Raw genomic sequence first — 13,736 nt, forward strand, 5'->3', positions numbered from 1 at the left:
GGATCGCAACCCTCAGTGTCGCGCCCGTACCGGACCGGGACCGGCAACGGGATCGCAACCCTCGGTGCTGCGCCCGCCCCTCGCTCAGCCAGTGAGCGGGAACCGGCCTGTATGTGGGATCCGAACCCTCGGCGGGAGCACCGCCACACTCCCAAGTGGCGCACTGTAGCAGTGCGCCACCGGGCCGGCCCCTATTTTTAAATATTTTATATCGTTTGATGTTATTATATATGGAGTTTTGTTTTTTTAATTTTCCAGTTGTTTGCTTCTCATATTTAGAAATGTAATTGGTTTTTGTATATTGACCTTCTGTACTGAGACCTTGCTAGACTGACGTATTAGTTTCAGTTAGATTTTTTGTTTATTTGATAGGATTCTTCTCCATAAGCATTTATGTCATCTAAGAATGGCAACAGGGTCATTCTCTGGGCCTTTTATTTATTTTTCTTCTCAACATTGCACTGGCTAAGACCACCATGCTGAATAGAAGTGATAAGATCATCCTTGTCTTTTTCCCCTTCTTTGGAAGAAAACATTTGGAGTTTCACCATTACATGTGATTTTAGCTGTAGGTTTTTCATGATGACCCTGATCAGATTAATGAAATTTCCTTCTATTCTGGTTTGCTGGTTTGCTTACAGTTTTTATCATAATTAGATGTTGAATTTTGCCAAATACTTCATCTGTATCTGTATCTAAATAAGATGATCATTTGGATTTTCTTCTTTATTTATCCTGAATTATGTTAATTTATTTTGTATAGTTAAACTAACCTCTTATTCCTAGGATAACCCTCACCTGCTTATGAGGTATCTTTTTTTATATTTATAGGTGGATTTGATCTAATATTTTGTAAAGGAATTTTGAGTCTGTGTTGGTGAAATATTTTTCCATAATTATTTTCCATAATTTTGTCCATAATTTTCCTTTTTTGTAATGTCTTTATCAGAGTTTGATACTAGGGTTATGCTAGTCCCACGTTAGGAGTTAGAAAGTGTTCTTTTTTTCTGAAAGAGTTTGCATAAGATTGCTGTTACCAGGGTAACAGGGTTCCTTTTTTTTTTTTTTTTCCTTTTTGTCTTTTTTCGTGACCGGCAACAGATCGCAACCCTCAGTATCGCGCCCGTACCGGACCGGGACCGGCAACGGGATCGCAACCCTCGGTGTTGCTCCTGCACCCCGCTCAGCCCGTGAGCAGGAACCGGTCTGTATGTGGGATCCGAACCCTCGGCGGGAGCGCCACCACGCTCCCAAGCGGCGCACTGTATCAGTGCGCCACCGGGCCGGCCCCAGGGTACCTTTTTTTTTTTTTTTCCTTTTTGTCTTTTTTCGTGACCGGGAACAGATCGCAACCCTCAGTATCGCGCCCGTACCGGACCGGGACCGGCAACGGGATCGCAACCCTCGGTGTTGCTCCTGCACCCCGCTCAGCCCGTGAGCAGGAACCGGTCTGTATGTGGGATCCGAACCCTCGGCGGGAGCGCCACCACGCTCCCAAGCGGCGCACTGTATCAGTGCGCCACCGGGCCGGCCCCAGGGTACCTTTTTTACTTCAAAAAGTTTGTGGAAAGATGGTATTGAAAGATAATACTAATCTTTCCATGAACTTTTTGAAGACTGCTCCTATTCCTTAAATGTTTGATTAGAATTCAGTAGTGAAAACATGTAGATGTGGAGTTTTCTTTGTTGGGAGGTTTTTACATCCTTCTACTTTTAAATTTCTTTCTTTTTATTTAAAGTGTATTCTTAGAGCCTGCAAATAGTTGTATATTGTTTTCATATCCAGTCTGACAATCTTTGTCTTTTTTTTTCATGACCGGTAACGGGATCGCAACCCTCAGTGTCGTGCCTGTACCGTGACCGGCAATGGGATCGCAACCCTCGGTGTCGCGCCTGTACCGCGCTCAACCAGTGAGCGGACCGGTCTCTATATGGGATCCGAACCCTCGGCGGAAGCGCCGCCGCGCTCCCAAGCGCCGCAGTCTACCGAGTGCGCCGCCGGGCCGGCCCGACAATCTTTGTCTTTTAATTGGAGTTTTGAAATCTGCTTTTCTTTCTTTTTTTTTTTTTTGTCTTTTTTCCTGTCCGGCAACGGATTGCAACCCTCAGTGTCGCGCCCATACCGGACCGGGACCGGCCACGGGATCGCAACCCTCGGTGTTGCTCCCGCACCTCGCTCAGCCAGCGAGTGGCCGGTCTGCATGTGGGATCCGAACCCTCGGCGGGAGTGCCACCGCGCTTCCCAAGCGGCGCACTGTAGCAGTGCGCCACCGGGCCGGCCCGAAATCTGCTTTTCATATACTCTACATATTGATATGACTGGATTTTGGTCTGCCATTTCGCTTTGCTTTTTATTTGTCTTAGTTGATTTTTCTTATTTTAATAATCCATTTTGATTTCTCTATTAACTTCTTAGCTATTCCTTTTTGCATATTTTTTAGTAGTTTGGTAGGGCTTAAAATATGCATCATTAACCTCTCACAGTCTATACTGTAATAGACACATAAACTGTAGAAACCTTGCAGTAATATAGTTGTGCAAATCTCTTCCACCCTTTGTGTTATATTTGTCATATATATATGACATCCATGTATGTTACAATCATCTATATATGTTACAAACTCTATAATACATTATTTTAATTTTCCTTTAAACATTTATAAGTCAAATAAATAAAAAGAATGTAGCAGATTTTTTTCTTTCAAGGTATTAATCTCTTTGTAAATTTCCTCCTTCATATTCTGGATTTCATTTTTTTTCTTGTTTCATTATGTTGTCTGAGTCTTCTGTATCTCAGTGAGTTTCCTTAAGATTGATGCTTGGAATTCCTTTTCAGTCACTTCAAGGGTTTCCTGCTCTATAAGGTCTGAGAATTTGAGAATTTGAGTAATTTGATAATTACTGTATTCTTTTCGTGGTGTCATATTTTCTTGGATTTTTGTATTTCCAGTATCTCTATGTTGATGTCTGGTCATCTGGCAGTAAAGTAGCTGCTTCTACTATTGCTCTGGAGAGGGATTTGAGAAGAGACATCATCTTTTTTCGGTCTCTGCTGGTGACACTCCTTGTGTTAGTGCACTCGAATGTCTTGTGGGCTGCCTGCACAGTGGCTGTGGCTGGAGCTGTGGCTTCAAGCTGCTTTTGCGGTAGCCATGGCTGTCGTGGACCACCTGCTTCGAAGTGGTGTTTTTGTCATGCTTCTTGCCTGTTTCCAGGCAGGTGATGCTGCCCTTGGCTCCTGCTTAGGACCCCGGGCATGCTCAGCTGCTCGCCTGCTTCTGGATGAAGGGGGCGCTGCCCTCTTTACCTGTCTAAGCCCCCCTGGGCCTGCTCTGCTGCTTGCCTGCTTCTGGGCAGAGAGGGCAGCTTGAAAAATATATGATCTATGTTTGCCATTTACAGTTACTATATGGTGTCATTTCACTTGTCTTCAACCTGAAAAGTCCTTTAAGCTTTTTTGTAGTACAGATCTGGCAAGGAATTCTCTCACTTGTTTATCTGCAACAATTGTTATTTAACCTTCTTCTTTTTTTTTTTTTTTGTCTTTTTCGTGACCGGTAAGGGGATTGCAACCCTTGGTGTGGTGTCGCCCACACCGCGCTCAGCCAGTGAGCGCACTGGCCATTCCTATATAGGATCCGAACCTGCGGCGGGAGCATCGCTGCGCTCCCAGCGCTGCACTCTCCCAAGTGCGCCACAGGCTCAGGCCCATTTTTGAAAGGTAATTTTATGGGAAAAAGTATTTTGGGTTGAAAAGGTTTTTTTATTTCAGCAGTTAAAAAATGTTTTTACATTGTCTTCTGTTTGTTTTCTCTGTGGAGAAGCTAGTGAAAATTTGTATTTGCTCTCCCCCTGCGTCCTCCCTTATCTACCTCCCCATGAATTTTGTGTTTTCTGTTGGCTGTTACCAAGGTTTTCCCTTTGTCCTTGGGTTTTAGCAATTTCCCAAGGTGTGCTTTTCTTCATATTTATCTTGCTTGGAGTTCATTGAATTTCTTGGATCTGTAAATTCTTCTCTTTCCTATATTTGGAATGTTCTTAGCTGTTATTTCCATAAATGTTTTTTCCTCATTTTCTTCTGTCTTATCCTCCTGGAACTTCAGTTATACAAAGGTACTTCAAAAAGTTCATGGAAAGATTCACATTACTATTAAATTCTGTTTTTCCATGAACTTTTTGAGGAACCCTCATACGTATGTTAGACTACTTGATCTGTTTTTAACTTCACTTAATTCTTTGCTCTGCCATCTCCAGTCTGCTAAGTCTAAACAGTTATTTATTTATTTTTATCAGTTATTGTAACTAGGTAGTTTACATTTTGTTGGGGGGTGGGTGGGGCTGACCAGTTCTGAGATCCAAACCGTTGACTTTGGTGTTATTAACACTGAGCTCTAACCATCTGAGCTAACTGGCCAGCCTTTACATTTTTTTTTTTCTTCATTTCTATTCCTATATGTGGAGATTTTCCTTCTGTTCATTTCTTTTTCTTTCTTTCTTTTTTTTTTTTTTTTTTTTTTTTTTTTTTTTGGTGCTGGCTGGTACAGGGATTGAACCGTGGACTTTGGTGTTATCAGCACCACTTTCTGACTAACTGTGCTAACTGGCCAGCCCACTTCTCATTTTTTATGCATATATCTTCCTTTAAGTCATAGAACATATCTGTGGTAGCTTTAAATCCTGTCTGTTTAGTACAACATCTGAGTCATCTTGGAGCCTGGTTTTTACTTTTTTTCCTTGAGTATAAAATATATATATATATTTTGTTTGTTTGTTTCTTCTCATATCTACTAATTTTTGATTGGATACTGAACATTATGAATAATACATACAGAGACTTTCCAAAGAGTTACTTTTGTTCGAGAAGGAGGTTAACTTGCCTAGATTCAAACACCAAAGTTCCTTTTGGAGGACAACAGTTAGACTCTCTCTGTTCAGTTCTTTCAACATCCAGCTGCTACTTTTTTGCTGGGAACCCTGAAACCGCCCCAACATGTCCTCATAAATAGTTTAGAAAATCAGCCAAGGATTTGAACATATTATAAAAGCAGATTTTATAATTCATCCTGTTTGTGATGCCCTCCCTTCCTTTTCCCCAGTCTTTCTAACTGTTCTGAAAGCCCTGAACTTTGTCCTCTGACTACTCAAGATTGTTGTCCTTTGCTTTCAGAGGCTAGGTAGTGTTTTAGGCATAAAATTACAGACTTGCAAATATCACCCTTTGCCATTTTCTCTTCAAGGATATACTCCCCTTTCATATACTCCCCTTTCATTTTCTGTTTTCTTATAGTCTGTGTTCAGACTGGGTAGGTAATGTAACATAGCTCTTCTGCCATTATGGCTGTGCTACTTTAAAAAATATACATAACCTTTTGTTATTTTGTTAAATATATCCAATATACTTAAAGAAAGTATACTGAGAAGAACATCATCTTTGGTTAAAAATGGAATGTAATTACATCTTTGCAGAGAACTAACTGATTAACCTTGGGCAATTTACTAAACTTGTCTGAGCTTGTTTCCTTTTCTTGAAAACTGGAAATAAAATTTCCTCTCATGTGGAGTTGTCAAAAACACCTAGTGACACTTTAAAAAAACATGAGAGGTTTTGTTTTTCTTTCCCATTATTCTACATGGAGATCAAACCCATAACCTTAGCCTTACAAGCAAAGAGAAACTTAATGTGTAGTCCTTGTATTTAACAGAAGTCATTGTCATTGGTCATCTTTTAAAATATAAAGTATATGACTAATTTTATTGTGTATTATAATAGCAGTACGTTTAATAAAATCACTTTAATTAAAAATAAGATTTACTTTTTAAAAGAAACTATTTTATTAATATTATTTCTTCCATTCTAGGATGTTGCAGAGCAGGTGGGAGGGAAGGGGAAAGGGGAAAGGGAAGGAAATGGGATGGAAGAAGGAGGAAGGAGGAGGGGTGGGATCGAGGGCTGTGGCACACCCCTCATTCCTACAGGGGAGACTGGGGTCTTCCAGCGGTGGCTTGGTCATTGCCAGGCTGGGTGCAGATGTCAGGGGCTGTGGCAAAAGCCCTTGCCCCCTACCGTCCCAGCTCGGGAACCCGGGGCCCTTCTTGCTGCGGCCCTTCTTGGTGGTCGTAGCTGGAGTATTTACTTTGAATACTCCTAGATATATATTTTTTACCTTCTGAAAAAGTGTTTGTTGTCAATTCAGTGAACATTTGTTTTTCACTTAGTATGATGTGCCAAGCATTGTGTTAAGCTCTGATGATATGGAGTAAACAAGACAAATATGGAGCGTGTAGTCTAGCATGGAAAACAAACATTAAGTAAATTATTATCAGTTTGCATACCATTAGTATAGTATAGGTATCGGTTTGCATACCATTAGTATAGTAGGTTTTGGGGTGAGCAATAATAAATTTTTAAGGACTCCATATTGAAGAACCATATTCAAAATGCATAATGTTGCATTTTTAACCCTTTGAATAACAAACTTTTTTTTTTTTTTTTGGGATTCAAAATGCATAATGTTGCATTTTTAACCCTTTGAATAACAAACTTTTTTTTTTTTTTTTTTTTTGTCTTTTTTCCGTGTCCGGCAACGGATCGCAACCCTCAGTGTTGCCCCCGCACCGGACCGGGGACCGGCAACGGGATCGCAACCCTTGGTGTTGCACCCGCACCTTGCTCAGCCAGTGAGCGGGAACCGGTCTGTATGTGGGATCCGAACCCTCAGGCGGGAGCGCCGCCGCGCTTCCCAAGCGGCGCACTATCCAGTGTGCCACCGGGCCGGCCCAATAACAAACTATTTTAACAAACATTTTGAATTTCTTCATTTATATTTTATATGCTCCTTTGCTTTTCCTACATTTTTTCCTCCCCGTGAAATGTACAATGCTTTTTATCTCTTCATATTTGCAGATTTACTTTGTACAGAATGAGATTAATGAGAAATAATCGTAGTATGTATATTGTTCCTGACTTTACTGTGAATGGTTCTAGAGTTTTGCCTTTAAACACATGTTCTTATATGTAAAAATATTTTGAAAAAACATATGCTGAAGTTTTAACATTGGTTATATGTGGGTAGTAGTACGTAGGTTATTTTCACTTTGTTCTTGATTTTTTCCGTGCAGTCTCTATTTTGTCTTTTTATGTAAAAAATTGGTATTTTTTAAAACCAAATAAGAACTGTATGTGTTGTTTACTGGTGAAGAAGTGTATAGGTCAACTCATTGCTCTGTAAAGGAAGGAGACTTTTTTCCAACATGTTTGCTTTTGACTAGTGTCTAGGGAAATTAGCTCTTTAACCTGCTATTTTAGGCTCTATCCAATGAGACATTTGGGAGTAAGGTGATTTTATGGTACACCTCTGTGTTTGGCTCAGTGTTTTCCTCAGGTTTTTATGTGAAAGGAGAGAACTGTAAAGGCCAGGATCTGGTCTCTAAAAATTGGGTTGAAGTCAGAAGTAACTTTAAATTCATACTAAAATATGAATGACTAGGTATAGTTTTTATCCTCTCCAAAAGTATTTACATTTTCAGGAGCATTAGGGATGTTCATTTTCAGTTTCTTTCTAATTTGATACAATTCCTTGCATTAATATAGTGCATATTGAATCTGTGCCAAGCTACTGGAGAAATAGAAGAATAATTAGATATGGTTTTTGCTCTTGAAGAACATGCTCATTGGTAAGGAAATTGTCAGTATTCCACTATTTTTGGCCTAGAGGTACTTTCATATGGATTAGCTTAAAAATATCAATACTAAGTAGAATTGTGGATCTTTAGAATTGCCTTGCCAGAAGTGGAGAGAGCTGATCCTGAGATGAGTTTCAAAACAGCTTCTCATGTCCCTTCTTTCTCACTCTCCAACACTCTAGTTCTTGTAACTCTCATACCCCTATTAGGACTTGCTCTCTTTTGTCTTTCTACTTCAAGGGATTTTACTTTGATTCACTAGATGAAGGCACTGAGCCTCCATTAACTCTTTTTGTTAGGGCCCAAGTAAATATCAGCTTGGCCTTTTGTGAATTAAGGATGTCAACATAATTGATTGTTTTCCTTCATCCTGTCTCTTCAGTTTCCTCAGCTCTTAACTAAACATTAAATACTCTTTACCCATGCTCTTAATCTGAAAGATTGTTTTTTGTTATTAAAGAAAGACATGTCAACAAACTTGGGGCTATGTAGTTTTTAATTATTGTTAGTAGAACCATTGCAAATATTTCCCATTGAATTTAATTGCAGTTCTCTGTAGAAGAATTGCCTGAGAACCCAATGTAATGTGCTCACTGAGCAAATCTCTTTTTTTCTTTTCATTTCAGTTGGAAAGACATCCTTGATCACCAGATTCATGTATGACAGCTTTGACAACACCTATCAGGTATTTTGTTTTTGCCAATCTATTAGTTGTCTATTTTGTGTTAAAAGTAATATTTAAGATATTTTAAAAATTTCATTTATTTCCATGCAGTTGTGGATATAGAAGCACTATCTGTAATCTGTAAATTGCTATATAAGTGCAAAGTATAAATGATTTTGCCCACAGTCCTCAACTTTATCATTTTTTTTTTGTTTGTTTGTTTTTGTTTTTTGTTTTGGTCTTCTTTTCCAAAGTCTATTGAAAGATTATTTCTGATACTGTCTGGGAAAGAATTAGAAGTGATGGTGGATATTCTCTTATATTTTGTCCCAGTCTAGGATTCTATAACATTCAATCTACACTTGAAGTCAAGAATAAATGAGTAATGAAATTAGAAATCATATACAGAAGGAAATTTGAGAAATTTACAAATATGTAGAAATTTAAAAATACACTCCTAAATAATAAATGTCAGATGAAATCACAAGGGAAATTAGAAAGTACTTGGAGATGAATAAAAAAACACACATACCAAAACTTATGGGATACAGGTAAAGTGGTGCTATATAGAAAAGAAGAAAGACATTAAATTAATAACTTAATCTTCTACCTTAAGAAACTGGAAAAAGAAAAGCAAACTAAACCAAAGCAAGCAGAAGGAAGAAGCTATTTTTAAAAATACGCTTTTTATTATTCAGGTATAATAAGGCCATAGATCAGGAGATGATTGCCATTGAAAAGATAATTTGTTATACTCACACATCTCAAGAGGAGAGGGCATGCTGTGCTATAGGGGGGGGGGGCACATGGGGAAGCGCCAGGGTCAGTTAGGAGGCAGGGGGTTGGGGAAATGTAAGCAAGAGCCTTTATTGTGTTTTCTGTGGGAATGAACAGGTAAGACACGGTAAACAAATTTAGGATTGGCTAGGTTGAATAGTTTTAGAGGCTCTTATGTTGAGAAGCTGTTCCTAGTTGTCTGGTATCTGGCCCTGGGCTGGTTAGGGCAGGGTAATGATGGCCCCCAGTGTGATGTGGTGGGGTATTTACTCTGGATTGGTTGGTTGGCATATGAAAGGCACACTCACAGGTCATTTTACTATCTTCAGGGAAAAGGTTACCTGTGGGAAGGGGAGTCCCTCCAGTGTTAGCAAGGCTCCTGTATTAGTCCATTTCCTGTTGCTTATAAAAGAAAATCTGAAACTGTGTAATTTATAAAGATATACAACTTATTTCTTCCAGTTAGGAGGCTGGGAAGTCCAAAGTCTAGGGAATACAACTGGTGAGGGCCTTTTTCTTGATGGTGACTCTCCACAGCAACACAGGGTATCACATGGCAAATAACTGAGCAAGAGAGAGCTAACCTCCTCACTTGCTCTCTGTTGAAAGCCATCAGAACCACGTCTATTGTCACCCACTAAACTACTATGGATTGATTAATCCATTCGCAAGGATATGGTCCTTAGAGTCAAATCATTCCAAGAGGCCCCACTTTTCAGTTACCATGATAGGATTTCCCACCCTCTTAACACTGTTACAATGGAGATCAAGTCTCCAACACATGAACATTTGGGGACATATTCAACCCACAGCAGCCTCTGATGTAAAAGCATAAAAAATACAGAAAATAAAAAAAGTGCTTGTTTTTAAATACGGAAGCCAATAAAGGTAACAACAGAAGTGTATGAAAGAGAGAACAGAAAAACAATGGAGATAATAAATGAAACCAAAAGTGGGTCTTCTAAAAGATCAACAAAATTGACAAACTTTAGGCTAGACTGATCAAGAAAAAAAGAGGATTCAAATACAAAAATTGGGAGCAAAAGAGGGGAAATTGCTACCAACCACACAGAAATAAAAAGGATTATAAGGGAAGGCTGTGAACAATTATGTGTCAACAAAAAAGATAACCTAGATAAAGTGGACAGATTCCATGAAAGACACAAACTACTAAAACTAACTCAAGAAGAAATAGAAAATCCGAATATATCTATGATAAGTAGAGAGAGAGAATTAGTAAATGAAAAGCTTCCCACAAAGAAAAATCCCAGGACAAGATGGTATCACTGGTCAGTGCTATGAAACATTTAAAGAACACCATTTGTGGTCTTTTGTTATTCCATATAAATGTTAGGATAGTTTTTTCCATTTCAGAGAAAAATGTCATTGGAATTTTGATGGGGATTGCATTGAATTTGTATATCATCTTGGGTAGTATGGACATTTTCACAATGTTAATTCTTCCAATTCAGGAGCATGGGGTATCTTTCCATCTTCATGTGTCCTCTTTAATTTCTCTCAACAGTGGTTTGTAGCTCTCATTGTACAGATTTTTCACATCCTTGGTTAACTTTATTTCTAACTATTTTATTTTTTTGGTGGCTATTGTAAGTGGGCTAGCTTTCTTGATTTCTTTTTCTGCACATTCACTATTGGAGTATAGAAATACTACTCATTTTTGTGTGTTGATTTTGTATCCTGCCACTTTGCTGAAATCATTTATCAACTGTGAGAGTTTTTTTGTAGAGGCTTTAGGCTGTTCGATATATAGGATCATATCCACAAACAGGGACAGTTTGATTTCATCTTTTCCAATCTGGATGCCCTTTATTTCCTTCTCTTCTCTGATTGCTTTGGCTAATACTTCCAACACTGTGTTGAATAGGAGTGGTGAGAGTGGGCATCCTTGTCTAGTTCCTGTTCTTAAAGGAAAAGCCAAAGCAATTCTGAGGAAAAAAACAAAGTTGGAGACATAACACTACCTGACTTTAAACTGTACTACAAAGCTATAATAACCAAAACAGCATGGTACTGGCATAAAAACAGACATGTGGATCAATGGAATAGAATAGAGAATCCAGAAATCAACCCATACACCTACAGCCATCTGATCTTTGACAAAGGCACCAATTCTACACACTGGAGAAGAGACTGCCTCTTTAGCAAATGGTGCTGGGAAAACTGGATATCCATATGCAGGAGAATGAAACTAGACCCATTCCTCTCACCATACACTAATATCCACTCAAAATGGATTAAAGATTAAATGTATACCCTGAAACAATAAAACTCCCTTAAAGAAAACATAGGGGAAACACTCCAGGAAGAAAGATTTGGCACAGACTTCATGAACACAACCCCCAAAGCATGGACAACCAAAGGAAAAATAAACAAATGGGATTATATCAAACTAAAAAGGTTCTGCACAGCAAAAGAAACAGTTAACAGAGTTAAAAGACAACCAACAGAGTGGGAGGAAATATTTGCAAAATATACATCTGTCCAAAGGATTAATATCCAGAATATACAAGGAACTGAAACAACTTTATAGCAAAAAAACAAGTAACCCAATTAAAAAATGGAAAAAGGAGCTAAATAGGCATTTCTCAAAGGAAGATATACAAATGGCCAACAGACACATGGAAAAATGCTCAATGTCACTCAGCATTTGGGAAATGCAAATCAAAACCACACTGAGATACCATCTCACCCCAGTTAGGATAGCTAATATCCCAAAGACTGAATGATAAATGTTGGTGAGGTTGCGGGAAAAAAGGAACCGTCCAACACTGTCAGTGGGACTGCAAAATGGTGCAGCCTGTGTGGAAAATGGTTTGGAGGCTCCTCAAACAATTGCAGATAGATCTACCATATGACCCAGCTATTCCACTGCTGGGAATATACCCAGAGGAGTGGAAATCATCAAGTCGAAGGGATACCTGTACTCTAATGTTCATTGCAGCACTATTTATAATAGCCAAGAGTTGGAGCCAGCCCAAATGTCCATCATCATATGAGTGGATAAGGAAAACGTGGTATATCTACACAATGGAATACTACTCAGCTATAAAAAGGAATGAAATACTCCCATTTGCAGCAACATGGATGGAATTAGAAAAAAATATATTGATATAAGTCAGGTACAGAAAGAGAAATGCATGTTCTCACTTATTTGTGGGAGCTAAAAATAAATAAATAAATACACAAACAGGGTGGGGGAGGGTGGGAAGAAGACACAACAATCACAGTTCCTTGAAGTTGTTAGACAAGCTAACAGATATGATCTTGATGGGCAGGAAGGGCGAGAGGGAAGTGGGGAGGGAGGATTCGGTAATGGGACACAAAAATCAACCACATTGTATATTGACATGAATGAATGAATGTGAAGAACACCATCAATACTTTATCACCTCTTCTTAAAAAAAGCAGAAGAGGGGCCGGCCCGGTGGCGCACTGCTATAGTGCGCTGCTTGAGAAGTGCGGTGGCGCTCCCGCCGAGGGTTCGGATCCCACATACAGACCGGTTCCCGCTCACTGGCTGAGCGAGGTGCTGGAGCAGCACTGAGGGTTGCGATCCCGTTGCCGGTCCCGGTCCGGTACGGGGGCGACACTGAGGGTTGCGATCCGTTGCCGGACACGGAAAAAGACAAAAAAAAAAAAAAGCAGAAGAGAACACTTCCCAACTCATCCTATGAGGTCAGTATTACTCTAATATTCAAACCAAAGACATCAGTTAAAACTAAAGACCAGTATCTCTTGTGCATATAGACACAAAAAAACCTCAACAAGGGCCAGCCCCATGGCTCACTCCAGAGAGTGCAGCGCTGGTAGCACGGAGGCTGCGGGTTTGGATCCTATATAGGGATGGCCGGTGCGCTCACTGGCTGAGCGTGGTGCGGACGACACCGTGCTGAGGGTTGTGATCCCCTTACTCGTCAAAAAAAAAACCTCAACAAAATATTACCAAACTGAATCACCAACATATAAAAAGGATTATACACTATGTAGCAAGTGGGATTTATCCCAGGATTACAAGGTCGGTTCAACATACAAAAAGCAATCAGTGTAATACACTATATAAATAAAGGACAAAATCACACCATCATTTAAATAGACGCATAAAAAGCATTTGGCAAAAATCCAACAGCCTTTTGTGATAAAAACACTCAACAAACCAGGAATAGAACTTCCTTCAACATGATAAAGAATGTTTGTGAAAATGGCACAGCTAATATCATACTTAATGATAAAAGGCTGAATGCTTTCTCTCTAAAATCAGAAACAAGACTAGGATGTCTGCTCTCATAGCTGCTTAATTGCAAAACAAAAAAAAATCAAAGAATAAACAAACTAAAAAGCATAAATTAGTAATCTTACTAGTTTATTATGAGGCCCTAAGCACATTGTAAGTGTTTTTCTGCATTAACTTTTTGAAATGTTTTTGTTAAAATAAAAAAAAATTTAAAAGGCATCTTTAGTTTACTTATCCATTTAGCATCTGTATTTATGTAGTTGGTAAAAAACTTCAGTTGGGGCCGGCCCGGTGGCGCACTGCTACAGTGCGCCGTTTGTGAGCGCGGTGGCGCTCCCGCCGAGGGTTCGGATCCCACAT

General features: G+C 39.3%; 1 protein-coding gene across 2 annotated transcripts in view; it reads left to right on the forward strand.

Moving 5' to 3' along the window:
* Positions 1 to 13,736, forward strand: part of RAB6C (RAB6C, member RAS oncogene family) — an 86,828-nt gene that overhangs the window by 30,784 nt on the left and 42,308 nt on the right. For both annotated transcript variants that reach the window (XM_008579449.1, XM_008579448.1), the window contains exon 2: positions 8,310 to 8,368. In XM_008579449.1, the coding sequence (XP_008577671.1) occupies positions 8,339 to 8,368 (30 nt within the window). In that variant the 5' untranslated portion in view covers positions 8,310 to 8,338. The remainder of the gene's footprint in view (positions 1 to 8,309; positions 8,369 to 13,736) is intronic.

Source organism: Galeopterus variegatus, unplaced genomic scaffold (assembly GCF_000696425.1).
Source record: "Galeopterus variegatus unplaced genomic scaffold, G_variegatus-3.0.2 Scaffold1888, whole genome shotgun sequence".
Classification (NCBI taxonomy): domain Eukaryota; kingdom Metazoa; phylum Chordata; class Mammalia; order Dermoptera; family Cynocephalidae; genus Galeopterus; species Galeopterus variegatus.